General features: G+C 45.3%; 2 protein-coding genes and 1 pseudogene across 2 annotated transcripts; 1 reads left to right on the top strand and 2 right to left on the bottom strand.

Moving 5' to 3' along the window:
- The first annotated feature begins 2,253 nt into the window (after positions 1 to 2,253).
- On the top strand, positions 2,254 to 4,601 carry LOC117190842 (annotated as a pseudogene).
- LOC117190844 lies at positions 4,596 to 5,331 on the bottom strand. Its single transcript, XM_033395874.1, has one exon. The coding sequence runs from the start codon at positions 5,282 to 5,284 to the stop codon at positions 4,739 to 4,741; it is 546 nt and encodes a 181-aa protein (XP_033251765.1). The 5' UTR covers positions 5,285 to 5,331; the 3' UTR covers positions 4,596 to 4,738.
- Positions 5,332 to 5,422: 91 nt separating this feature from the next.
- LOC117190843 (zinc finger protein 277-like) lies at positions 5,423 to 7,072 on the bottom strand. Its single transcript, XM_033395873.1, has 2 exons — positions 6,598 to 7,072; positions 5,423 to 6,541 (listed from the first exon to the last, which is right to left on the bottom strand). The coding sequence occupies exons 1-2, from the start codon at positions 6,845 to 6,847 to the stop codon at positions 5,448 to 5,450; spliced, it is 1,344 nt and encodes a 447-aa protein (XP_033251764.1). The 5' UTR covers positions 6,848 to 7,072; the 3' UTR covers positions 5,423 to 5,447.
- Between the last annotated feature and the right edge of the window lie 7,273 nt (positions 7,073 to 14,345).

Below are 14,345 nucleotides of genomic sequence, written 5' to 3'. Positions count from 1 at the left end.
CCCCGACACGAAGCCAGCTTCGTGCGCCGTTTGCGACCCGTTGCGGCGCTGGCAGCTTCAGCTTCAGGCTGCGGACCGGCTGCTGGCAGGTTTTTGGGGCGCAGTTGATGAACGAAGCTGCTGGCCGAACGAAGCGACCGGCTATAAGCTCCCATAACTCCAAGACTCCGACATCTATCCGAGACTCTGGCTGATGTTCTACCCAGTGCGTGCCGTGAATCAATCAAGCGTTATCAAGTGCTTAACAATTTCATACGCAATTTCCTCTCGATCTTACACTCGGATGATACGCGATCCCCGAGACAGATCAATGATATCTTAATCCCCAGAGCAGTACGAGATGTGAGGGAACCATAAGCAAAGAAATATAGCAAAAGAAAGGAGAAGAAGACTTTAGTGAAAGTGATGAAGCGTCGCGCAGCATCAATGGCAGCTTCAACCGCATCCGCGTCTCAGGCGCTTGACGAGGTTGGGCTCTTAATGATGTCTGCCGATGTATGCCACCAACAGAAATAGAGACAAACAACAACCACAACACTTAATTTTTGCATGCGCCAAATGTTGTAAAAGAAAAACGATGGGGAACGTTGTGAGTTGCTGCGAAGACCCCAACTCTACATTTATACCCGATACTTAGTCAGTATGGCTCTCCTCCGGCAGACGCCGCTAATATTAAACGACAAGACAAAGAGTGCGTGCGAGAGAGACAGAAAATCAGTCTGAGCGTGACGTCGGGCGCTGCGTAGCCACTGCAAATTGATTTGTTCCTATTGGCTATAAAAATTATCTGATCTAAACCAGACTCAGCAATCTGATAGATATGGTCATTAACTATGATTCTGCGTTTTTAGTTTTCTCGAATGTGCAATATTGTGGATGCAACAGATTTTCGTCCCTTGTGTGGGCAGAAGGGGGTGGGGCGAAATTCTGAGATATACGTTTTATAGTGAGATCTAACAGAAGTGCGGATACCAAATTTGGTTACTCTAGCCTTAATAGTCTCTGAGATTTGTGGATGCCCCAGATTTTCGTCCTTTGCGGGGGCGGAAGGGGGTGTGGCGAAATTTGGACACAAAACGGTCAAGGTCCGATATCACAGGAGTGTGGAAACCAAATTTGGTTGCTCTGGATCTTATAGGTTCAGAGATCCTTGAACTCATATTTTGCAATTGGCAAAACCGACCATGAAACCTGTGTGTTAGAGAGAGACAGAGCGAGAAAGAATGAAATTGTTTTCTTGATTCTGGCTATAATAATTATACGATCTGGTTGAAATTTTACACTCTAGATCATCCTCTACGATTCTGCGTTTTTGGTTTTATCGTATCTTTAAAAATGTGGATGCCACAGATTTTCGTCCTTTGTGGGGGCGGTAGTGGGCGGGGCGCAGTGACATATCACAAAAGTCTGGATCCAAAACATCGTTGCTCTAGCTCTTATAGTCTTTGAGCACTAGGCGCTGAAGGGGACGGACAGACGGACGGACGGACAGACGGACAGACGGACGGACGGACAGACGGACAGACGGACAGACAGACATGGCTCAATCGACTCGGCTATTGATGCTGATCAAGAATATATATACTTTATGAGGTCGGAAACGATTCCTTCTGGACGTTACACACATCCACTTTTACCACAAATCTAATATACCCCAATACTCATTTTGAGTATCGGGTATAATAAAAACTGAACAAAAATTTTCCTAAAATGATGAGGCAGCGACAACGAACTCCTAATGGAAGAGGATGGCCAGCCTCTGACCATCTGGCAGAAGGTAAAGGGAATATCCTTATAAGCACCCCCGCTATAATACCCAATATTAGATCCTGTTCTTTATGGTGAGCCTCACTACTGCTCTGACTATTTGCGTTTTGATACGTCTCTCAAACAAGTTGACTGCCGATGCGGAGCACAATGCACTTCAAGGATATCTCCGCTGGTCATATTGGTCATAGAAACGGATACTAGGTATCCACATACTATTATCTTTATATTTTTGCTGTGTTTATATTTCGTTTTGGTTGTTTGCGAATTGCTTAAATAAAGCGCTAAATGATTAATGCGGACTACCTTTACTGAAGTGCAAGCAAAACAGCAAGCAATTAGCAGAAGATCAGAAAAAGCTTTGAATAAACTCTTAATGGAGGGGTTAGTGGGGGATCGAGTGGATCATTAATTGGTGACAAGAGCGACATTCTACATTCAACGTTTACGCGACGTATTAAGAGTCTTTCATCTGCTACTTTAGGTCTCCATAGCCATAGATCCCAGTCCCAATCCGATGGAACAGAAGAGGTCCAACTGGCGAAGCTACCTAAAGTGGATAATGGTACCCGTCCTCTCGGGAGGAACAGCGCTGATCTGGTATTACCTAGGAGCTTGGTCGGGACTGGCGGCTCTCTATAGCAGCGTGATAGCAACACTCTTGGTGCGGCCCGGCTGGAGATGGTTCTACATAGCGGCGGTGACAGGACCTCGTGATATTGTGTAGGCTTTTTGCGTAGCAAATACTCCCGAAAGCGTCTCTGAATATAAACTATTTTCGTTTTAGCGCTCTCATTGCCTATATTCGAGTGCTGATGTTTGTGAAGCGACAGGAGCGCAAGAACCTCAACATTGGCGACATTTTCGAGGCCAGTGTGGCCCGGCACCCGGACAAGCTGGCCATCGTGAGCGAGTCCCAGCAGTGGACTTTCCGCCAGCTGAACGAGCATTCGAACCGCGTGGCCAAAGTCTTCCACAGTCACGGATACAAAAAGGGCGATGTGGTGGGCCTGCTACTCGAGAATCGGGCCGAGTTTGTGGCCACCTGGCTGGGTCTCTCAAAGATAGGTGTTATTACACCCCTCATCAACACGAATCTGCGAGGTGCCTCCCTCCAGCACAGCATCACTGTAGGCCAGTGCACGGCCTTGATTTACGGGGCCAGCTTCCGATCGGCCGTGATGGACATTGCGAAGGATCTGCCCGCCCATGTCGGACTCTATCAGTTCAATGATGAGGGCAGCCAGGCCCATGCTGCTGACGAGGGCTTGAGTCAGGGTCTGGCTGCCAAAGATAAAGTGGCCGCAGGCGCCACTCGGGCGGATCACCACGACAAGCTGGTCTACATCTATACCTCTGGCACCACTGGTCTGCCCAAGGCAGCGGTCATCACGCACTCGCGGTGAGTATTTCTTTCTCCTGATAATCCTTTCCTGCTTAGCATTTCTTGTTCATTCTTTCTATCCTGTAGCTACTTCTTCATTGCCGCCGGCATCCACTATGCCCTCGGTTTTAGAGACCAGGATGTGTTCTATACACCCTTCCTCTCTATCACACTGCTGGCGGGGTGATGAGCATGGGCCAGTCCCTGCTCTTTGGCTCCACGGTGGTCATACGCAAGAAATTCAGTGCCTCTGGCTACTTTGCCGACTGCGCACGCTTTCAGTGCACCGTAAGTGCAGTGATTTACATGATAACCCCTTCTCTTCTCATGCATTGCATCCACGACAGATTGGCCAGTACATTGGTGAGATGGCCCGCTATATATTGTCCACTCCATCGGCACCACATGACCGAAAGCATCAGGTGCGCATAGTCTTTGGAAACGGACTGCGTCCACAAATCTGGCCGCATTTCGTTCAGCGCTTTGGCATCCAGGGCGTCGGTGAGTTCTATGGAGCTACCGAGGGCAACGCCAATATCATGAACAACGACAGAACTGTCGGAGCCATTGGCTTCGTTTCACGGGTACTACCGCAGATCTATCCCATATCCATCATACGAGCCGATCCCCACACGGGTGAGCCGCTGAGAAACAAAAAGGGTCTCTGCGACCGCTGTGAGCCCAACGAAACGGGCGTCTTTATTGGGAAAATCGTGAAGGGCAATCCCTGCCGGGAGTTCCTCGGCTATGTGGACACGAAGGCCTCCTCCAAGAAGGTGGTGTACGATGTCTTTGCAAAGGGCGATATGGCCTTTATCTCTGGCGACCTGCTGGTGTCCGATGAACGGGGCTATCTCTACTTCAAGGATCGCACCGGCGACACCTTCCGCTGGAAGTGAGAGAATGTCTCTACTAGCGAGGTGGAGGCACAGCTCAGCAACCTGGCCGGATACAAGGATGTCATCGTGTATGGGGTCAGCATACCCCAAACTGAAGGCCGGGCCGGTATGGCCGCCATATACGATCCCACGCGAGAAGTGAAGGTGGAGATGCTGGGCCAGGAGCTCACTAAGGCTCTGCCCAGCTATGCACGTCCGCAGTTTCTGCGCTTCCTCCGGAAGATCGACCTGACGGGCACGTTCAAGCTGCGAAAAGTAGAGCTACAGCAGCAGGGCTTCGATCCGGCGGCCATCGAGGATGAGTTGTTCTATGCAGGATCGGATGGTGTCTATGCCCCGCTCACCCAGTCCGTCTACGAGCGGATTCAGCGCAACGAAAGGCGATTCTAGGAACGAAACTGGAGGAGGTTAATACTCCATGGTTGAGCTAAGACTGTGCCCCCCTCATCGAAGTTAGGGCCAATACCTCCACTTTCGATTCGAAAGGGAATGTATTTCCCGAGTTATAATCTTTGTGCTAGCATAAAATAACGATAAAAGGAAACTTACAATGGAAGAAGCGTCTTGGATCCATTCTCCCCACCAGGGAATCCGACCAGTTTTATTTGTTCGGAAACGAGTAGGTGGAGAGTAGATCGGAAATCTTATCTTAATACTTTCAGCAGTCTCATATGGATGTGCTCAGTCATCAGTCCATGGGCGGCACATCTTTGTTGAGATCGCTCTTCTTTTTCTGATCCATGCGCTGCTCCACCTGATCAAGGCGCGCGCTCATGGCATCCAGCGAGGTGAGCAGACCCTCCTGGATCTCCCCGTACCGCTTCATGGCCAATATGAGGCTCTCCTCGATCAGTTCGCTCTGCTGTGCATACTCCCCGTTGTTTTGGGTGACCTGCTTCAGCTGATCCGCGCCCAGGGCCGGCTCCAGTTGCTTTATCCGCTCTAGCTGTTCGGCCTGGGTGTGCAGTTCGGGTGCTACCGCATTGAGGTACACTTCCTTGGAGCGCACCTGCTGGTGCTTGTCCAGAAAGTTGGGGTCCAAATACTTCTCTAGCTCGGCCGCCCGTCCCACGCACTGCTGCAGCTGGGCACGTCCTGTTGTCGCCTCACTGAGTAGGGCGTTGGCGGAACAAAGAGAGTCCACTATTCCCTCGACGCTCTCCGCCTCCCGCACGGGCCCCAGGACTCGGGTTAATGCATCGATGCGCTTCTTCAGTATGTCCAGGGCGTCCATTTTCAATGTTTTTTTTTATTGTTTTCCCTTTAAATGATGTCACTTGTGCTAGAGATGATATATCGATTAAATATACCGTCCGATACTTAGAAATATACCGTCTCATTTCAAAATATACCGATGAACAAAAAAAAAATATTTTAATATCTCTAAAATATAAATTTTATATCTTGAAATTCTTTAATGATAACAAATCCGCATCCTTGTTGACCTGCGCCAGACTGTCCTCGGAAATGATGCGAACCACATCGGTATCAGGCTCGTCGCCCGTTGAATCGTCCAGGACACACAACAAGCCATCATTTTCCATGTACGGGAAAATCAACTCTGGCTTATCACAGCTGGATCGCTCACCGATGCCGCAATGAGACTCCTGGGCCATGTGTTCGGTTAGCAAGTCGAGATCATCAAACTGGATGTCACAGCTAACAGAGCGACGCATGCACAGCTGGCGACGTATATAGTTGACCACCTTGACGCGCTGATAGAAGTTCAGTGCGCTGGTGGCGACATCGAAATCCAAGCTATGGGCATCTATCATGTGCTGTTTGAGGCCAGCGAAATGGTCGCCGAGATGCGGGCAGTAGAGACACTTGAGCGAATGTGGCTCGCCATCCCCGGCCCAGTCAGACCAGTCCGAATCATGCTCACCCTCCGAGTCTGGACGAGCAAAGTGCTTGTCAAAGTCCATGTTTTCCATGTCTGCGGATACTGACCCGGTGGGCTGTCGTCGTTTCTGGTGCTGCTGCTTTCGAGTTGCCGGCGCCGGGACCCGATTGTAGTTGATTAGGAAGTACTTGTCGTACTCGCGGCGATTGGGATTGATGCGCTTGTGCCCCTTCTTGCGCATATGTTCCTTCAGCGTTGTTCTATCCTTGAAAACCTTCTCGCAGTACAGGCAAATCAACTGGTTCAAATTTGCTTCCAGCTGGTCGAGCAGCTCATCAACATAGACCATTTTCTCGGGCTTTCCCACCAGCAGAAAGTGCTTGTCAAACAAGTGATCCAGGTAGTCGGCCCTAAGGCCCTTGATTACGGTTCTGCAGAAATGACACTCCTTGGAGAAGTTCCGGTCCGTGAGCTCGAAATGGTGTCGCTCCAGGGCGGTTTTCAGTCGTTCCTCCCGCAGTCGCTTGCGAAGCTCGTAGTCCTGCGGCAGTATATCACAGAGCAAATAATATTTCTCGTTTCTGGCATATGTTCCATCGGGCAACTGGCCCAGGAACATGGTCGTGCAGTATTGCTCGAACTCATGGCCTGAAAGACACCAAATTGTATAAAAGAATCACTCAAAAGGCTCTTTACGCGCGCACTATGAAACTCTTTTTCCCAGTACTGCAAATAATCCTCCAACAACGCGATATCCTCCACATCGGCGATGACCAGCCGATGCTCCAGATACAGGTGCGCCATGCAGTCGTCTTTGTCGGCGGGAAATATATACACCTTGTCGCATTTCAAGCACTTTACGACCGTGTTTGCCGAGGGCTTCAGTACAGAGCTGAATTTATTTTCCAATTTGGGTGCAACGTCTTCTGGTACGGTGTCCATCGCGTGCTCCATTTTTTATTTGTCAACAACAAAACAACAACAAGTCACCCTCAGAAATATACCGAAATATTCCGTCTCAATATACCGATTAAAAAATGAACTTAGCCCCTTGTTTTAAACGTGAGTTAAGCCGCCGAAAACCAAAAAAAAAAAAACTATTTTCGTGGAAAGTTCTTAAAAGCCACCGGTCGACAATGTGCTAATTCTCTGGCCATGATCTTCGTGATATATTTCAGTGACCGCCTGTCGGTATTTTTGCCTATCATACCTTTATTCTGAAAATACAAATTTAACAGAAATGTCTGTAAGATATGAATATTAGTTTATAAGTTTTGAATATTAGTTTAAGATTTACTCATCGATAGTATTATAAGAAATACCAATGTACTCGATATATCGATACTTGTCCTCGACAAGTATCGATATGCCAACACACATTCATTTGAATACGCCGATCAAGAAAGAAGAACATATAATAAATCCGTGCTATTAAAAGTTTACATATCAGGTGTGGGGTTTGCCCAAAAAAAAAAAAAAACTCTGCGATGAACAATGCAGACATAAGAGCGAAAACCAAAAGTGAACTTAGCGACATATTGCGTAGCGACATAACGTATATTTTGATCAAGATGCCAACATACACCAATTACGTACAGCAGTGAAAAAAATCATGGAAGACACGCATGAGCTAGGAAATACGGCGCCAAGCGCAGACGAGACTATGCAGGCAGACATTTTTGCAGTCCCGGTTGAGCGCGAGATAGATAGAGACAACCGTAGTGCACAACACGCAGTAAAAGCGGCGCCAGAAGAATATGGTGAAAATGTGCAGAAGGCTCGAGAAGCATTCATGCCGCGACAAGACAACGCTTGTTCGAAATTGACCATGCGATCAGATGAATACGAAGAAGAATCGCGCCGTTTGCAGCAGTTGGAACAATTGTACGTTTCTCGCAAGCGCTTAGCTGATCTCAAATTAAGCATATTGAAACGGAGAAAGAGGCTATGGAGTTGGAAACGCCGAGAGATTGCATCGACTTGACACACATTGAGGCGTTGATGCGTCCATTTTCTGGAGATGACGACCAGGCTGTAACCAGTTGGATAAGTAACTTTGAGGACATTATGAATTTCCATGGTGTATCCGAGTCCAAATGCTGGATATTAGCGAAGCGGCTGCTAGGCGGATCGGCGAAGGCGTACATCGACCATGTGGCGCCTTTGACTTGGCAATTGATGCGAGCAGAATTGCTCAACGTCTTTGAGCAGAAAGTGACAGCGTAGGACATTGGAAAGCGACTGGAGGCACGGAAAATTGCAAATAATGAAAGCGCATTGCAATATTTCGTCGCAATGTGCAGCATAGCGTCGCAAGCAGACATGGCCACAAGCGATGTGGTCAAATTCATCGTAGAGGGACTGCAGGACAAGACGGGCATGGCAGCATCCATGCTATATTGCAGCACACTCAACGAGTTGCGTGACAAGATGGTCACCTATGATAAGGTCAGAAGAGCTCCTGGCGTCGTAGGAATTCGTAGCGAAGGTATAACAAAGGGAAAACTAAATGTGAGTATGGCAGTTGGGCAGCAGCAAGGTGGTGGCGCAATGCGTTGCTACAACTGTCGGCAATTTGGGCACGTTATGAAGGAATGCAGTCAGCCAAAGAGACCGGATGGGGCATGTTTTAACTGTTGGAGTACCAGCCACCTATTTTCGCAGTGCCCGAAACGAAAGATGGCCACTAGGGTAGCTGCAGTTCAAGATGAGGAGCGACCAGGAGAAAAAAACAACGGCGATTTAGCGGCTGTCCAGTTAATCACTGTATGACTTCCGTTTGGTGAACAAAGAGGCGTCAGTATTTTTAGTCTATTTGATACAGGTAGCCCTGTAAGTTTTATTCATAAGTCTTTGAATCCGAAGTCGGCTATAGTTGAAGCCTATAATGAAGTTAGGAAATACTATGGACTAGGAGGACAACCAATTCCCATATGGGGAAAATTTAAGTGCCATGTTGAATTTTGCACAAAGAAATATATCGTTTTATTAAACATCGTAGATGATAACATGCTGCCTTTGCCGGTATTGTTGGGACGCGATGCCCTTAAAGTTATTGAAGTAAAATTAGTTCATAAGAAAAATATCAATGCGAAGCAACACACATCATTAAGTTCGTTAAAGCAAAAATCTATAAGTTTAACCTGCGCGTCTTTATTCACCGAACGTAAAAATAATATTAACATAAGACTATATAATAAGTTAGATGGTAATCAATCAGAAAGAAGCGAGCTAATCAAACGTTCTAATCCATTTAAATATCAGACACAAGAAAACTCAAGGAATGACAAAATGGCCATCGAGAATATGAATCAAGGCGACGAATTCAGTAACTTTTGTGCGTCGGTAGAGATTGATGAAGAGGAACATATTAACGTAGGTTTCGAATTTGGCCTCACTCTTGCAGAAAAGTGTAGGGAAGTTATTAAGACATACTATTTACACAAAGAATTTGACTTTAAAGCACCACCAAAGTATCAGATGCAGATTAATGTAACAGAAACAACACCATTTCATTGTACTCCGCGTCGTTTATCCTACCATGAGAGAGAGAAAGTAGCTGAAATAGTAGATGATCTGTTAGAAAAGAAAGTAATCCGTCATAGTGAGTCTCCTTATGCTTCCCCGTCCTAGTAAAAAAAAAATCAGGAGAACTTCTAATGTGTTTCGATTACCGTGGTCTGAACAAACGAATTGTTAAAGATAATTTCCCATTGCCCCTTATTGAGGACTGTCTTGAGTTTTTAGAAAACAAGTGCTGTTTTTCCATTATAGATTTGAAAAGTGGGTATCATCAAATAGGCGTAGAAGAAAAATCAGTTCCGTATACATCGTTTGTGACACCGCAAGGACAGTATGAGTACTTGAGAATGCCCTTTGGGTTAAAAAATGGATCCGCTATTTTTCAGAGATTTATTTCGGAGCTTTTGAGAGACTTTATTAGGAACAAAAGCATTGTAGTGTACATGGATGATATATTAGTAGCGACTAAAACAGTTGAAGAACACATGGAAATATTAAAAAGACTATGCATTCGGTTTAGCTAGCAAAATTTAGAGATAAATCTAAAAAAGTGTAGGTTTGTCAATCGAAACATCGATTTCCTGGGGTATAAAGTTAATCAAAACGGAATAGTTCCTAGTGATTCCCATATTGAGGCCTTGAAAAAATACCCAGTCCCTCAAAATGTAAAAGCACTGCACTCATGCTTGGGATTCTTTTCGTATTTTCGACGTTTCATGTTGTCATTTGCGACGACAGCTAAGCCCTTGGTGCAGTTGTTAAAAGAAGGTGGTCCGTTTCCCATGAATAGAGAACAGGTGAAGAAGTTTGAAACTCTTAAGAATGCGTTGGCAAATCCTCCGGTATTAGCCATTTTTAGCCCAAATAGAGAAACGGAATTACCCCTCGGTCGGTTGGGCGGGAGGAGGGCTGAGTTCATACGGTTATGGCGCAATACTGATGCAAAGACAAGATGATGGGAAGATGCACCCTGTGTCCTATTATTCCGGCAAAACAACAGAAAGAGAATCACGTTATCATAGTTTCGAACTAGAGACATTGACTATAATTTATGCATTGAAGCATAGGTCCTTCAAAATAATCACGGATTGTAATTCGTTAGTTCAGACGTTAACCAGAAAGTCAATTAGTCCTAAGATAGCACGGTGGTCCCTAGAGTTAGAGAACTATGATTACTCCATTATGCACAGACCTGGGGCCAGTATGGCGCACGTTGATGCGCTGAGCAGACAAGATCAAGTGACGAATATGTTAGAGGATGGTTATAGAGTCAAATACGGTTTAGAAAAGTCTAATTTAGAAAAAGATGAGAGTAGAAAGCAATATACAAGGAATAGTGTAAGTAGAGACAACACTGGTAGTGAGCATAGAGGTACCGTAGAGAACCCTGTGATTAAGTGTAGAGAATTAAATATCAATAGAGAGCGTAGTAGTACAACACTGGTAGTGAGCATAGAGGTACCGTAGAGAACCCTGCGATTGAGTGTGGAGAATCAAGTGCAGTAGGAAGTCTGATGATAGAGAGAACTTTGGTGGTGATTGTAGAGATAACATAGAGAATAGTGAATATAGGGAAGAGGATGGATGGAAGATTGAAATTAGAGATTTGAGCCAATGTAGAGGAAGCGTTAACGATGTGGTGGGGGGAGTAAAGTACATTAGTAGTAGGAATTCAGATAAAGAGAAAAAATGTGTTGAGGATACAGTAGAGAGGGACAAGTTAGAGTTTCAGGAGGAAAGATTACTAAAATCATTGATAGTTGGGGTAGTAGGTGCAACGCCAGAAGATGTTGATTTGATATTGCAAACAGAACAGATGCGAGACAAGGAAGTAGTTAGGATTCGAAAAATGCTAGAGGATGGAATTGAAGTAGATTTTGAAATGATAGATGGTATTGTTTACAAGAGGAGTTGTGAAAACAAACTATGTTTCTATGTACCAATGTGTATGGAAGAGCAGTTGATAAGGCGGTCACACGAAAAACTAGGACATCTGGCCGCAGAGAAGTGCGTGAGTGACCTTTTGAGGACCTACTGGTTTCCGTCAATGAGAAGTAAAGTGGGAAGGTTCATCAGAAACTATCTACCGTGTATACTACACTCGATGCCTAAAACAATCCATAACAGAACGCTCCATAGTATCCCAAAGTCGTGTGTTCCTTTTCATACCCTACATGTTGATCATTTGGGTCCGTTGCCGAGTATTAGATCTAAGCGAAAACACCTCCTTGTGGTAATAGATGCATTCACTAAGTTTGTCAAATTGTTCCCGGTTAATAGTACCAGCACGCGGGAAGCGAAGGATGCCTTAAGTAAATATTTTGATTTCTATAGTCGCCCTACTAGGATAATATCAGATCGTGGGACCTGTTTCACCTCGTTAGAGTTCTCTAGTTTTCTGCAGGAGAGAGGGATAGAGCACATTAAGGAAGCTACAGGTGCACCGCAGGCGAATGGCCAAGTGGAGCGGGTGAATCGTGTTCTTACTCCTATGTTAGGAAAACTGTCAGAGCCCCTTGAGCAAGCCGATTGGTATAGGTTGATGAGCAAGGTAGAGCACGCCATTAATAACTCCGTTAACAGGAGTACGAAAAAGACACCTAGCATATTGTTATTTGGAATACCCCAGAAAGGACCCGTTGTAGATGAATTAACCGAATACCTAGAGGAGAAGTTAGCGTCAGAACTTAGAGACTTGGAAACTATAAGAGAAATAGCAAGTGAGAACATACGGTTGTCGCAGAAAAGAAATGAGAAGATGTATGCCCATAAACATAGAGCCCCATTAAAGTATGAACCTGGTGACTATGTAGCAGTCCGGCATGTGGACACATCACCGGGGATCAATAAGAAGTTCGCACCAAAGTATCGAGGACCGTACAGGATCAATAGAGTATTGGATAATGATCGTTATGAGGTTGTCGACATTGAGGACTGTCAGTTGACGCAAATGCCATTCTGAAGTATATTAGAACCAGCAAGGCTTAAACCCTGGGTAGAGTGTAAGGATAAAACCATGGTCTCATGTTGTTAATCGATGAAATAGTATGTTAAGTAAGACAATACCGAATAAGAAATGTTTAACCAACTGTATGCATTAGTGTGTAGATCGTGGGCGATCTGTAGTCAGGTTGCCCGAATGTAAGATATGAATATTAGTTTATAAGATTTGAATATTAGTTTAAGATTTACTCATCGATAGTATTATAAGAAATACCAATGTACTCGATACATCGATACTTGTCCTCGACAAGTCGAGGATACTTGTCGAGGACAAGTATCGATATGCCAACACACATTCAACATTCGAATACGCCGATCAAAAAGAAGAACATATAATAAAACCGTGCTATTAAAAGTTTACATGTCTTTGCTTTAAAAAACAAAACAGTGGTTAACAGTACCTTTCCGGCATTAATTCTAAAAATGATCGTAGAGGTGTGAAAATGTGTGTATCTATACATGAGATCTTAAAAACAACTAGCATTTCATGTAATTACCACCAGATGGCGCTGGCTGCACAGGTAAACGTCATGTACAAATATCACTTGTTTATTTTCGATTCGCATATTCTTTAAACACTTCGATGAAATGATTTATTTTCACTGATGATGGTACATGATATACGGTGATACATTTATAACTGTATAGAATCCTGAGCTACGAAAGCAGATAAGATATCATTCTTATGGCAATTATACTTACTACATGCCTAAGGAATGTAGTTGCTCATGGACACCACTTCTATGGCCGCTATGGCTCTTCTCAAGAACATCCTTTTCCATATGGCTGTGACGCCATACTTATATATTTATAAGTATTCCCATCCACTCAATTGTTCCTCGGGGTCTTCAAAATTCTAATCCATTTCTTTAATTCAGTTGCCAAGTCCCCCTTTCCAAGAATGCCAGACAAGTCACACAGAAACGACAGTAAATTTTCCTCTTTATTTGTGTGGCTCCACCGGAGCAGGAGCATCGTTCCGGGGCTGCACTTCGGCCTTGCCGAAGATCACGAACAGCCCGTTGCCCAAAGATAGAAGCCAGCAAGGCCGAATCCACCCGAGACGTAGAAGATACTTGGCCACCCACCCGATGAGGCAGCCAGCTGTCCACTGATTGCCAGCATAATGATCGTGCCAAATGCATTGCCTGTATAGGCGCACGTGCCGATCGTGGCGCGCTCCTTGGGCAGCATCCATTTGGACAGGATCGTGTGGACGGATGGGAAGACCACGCCCTGGCTAGAAGATACTTGGCCACCCAGCCGATGAGGCAGCCAGCTGTCCACTGATTGCCAGCATAATGATCGTGCCAAATGCATTGCCTGTATAGGCGCACGTGCCGATCGTGGAACATTATTTTGCCATCGAATTTCTTGGCCAGCCGGCACCTGGGTGACCACATAACCCCAGAAGAAACTGCTCAGCAACAGAGCTCTCGTCTTCTCCGTCCAGTCGTATTCCTATTAAGAAGATGGGCTAGCCGCCTATGGCTAGATTATTGAATTGGATCGTATTATTATTATAGCCATCATCAAGAAAACTATTTCATTTTTTCTCGCCCTGTCTCTCTCTAACACACACGTAGCATAGGCGGCTTTGCTTAGAGTAAAACATTTGCGCCTAGATCTCAGAGACTACAAAAGCTAGAGCAACCAAATTTGGTATCCACACTCCTAATATATCAGACAAAGACGAGTTTGTTTCAAAATTTCGCCACACCCCCTTCCGCCCCCGCAAAGGACGAAAATCTGGGGATATTAAAAAATCTCAGAGACTATTAAGGCTAGAGTAACCAAATTTGGTATCCGTACTCCTGTTAGATCTTACTATAAAACGTGTATCTCAAAATTTCGCCCCACCCCTTCCGCCCACACAAAGGACGAAAATCTGTTGCATCCACAATATTGCACATTCGAGAAATCTAAA

This window comes from Drosophila miranda, assembly GCF_003369915.1.
Source record: "Drosophila miranda strain MSH22 chromosome Y unlocalized genomic scaffold, D.miranda_PacBio2.1 Contig_Y1_pilon, whole genome shotgun sequence".
NCBI lineage: Eukaryota > Metazoa > Arthropoda > Insecta > Diptera > Drosophilidae > Drosophila > Drosophila miranda.
Note: the sequence above shows the minus strand (reverse complement) of the source record. Positions and strands in the feature narration are given on the sequence as shown.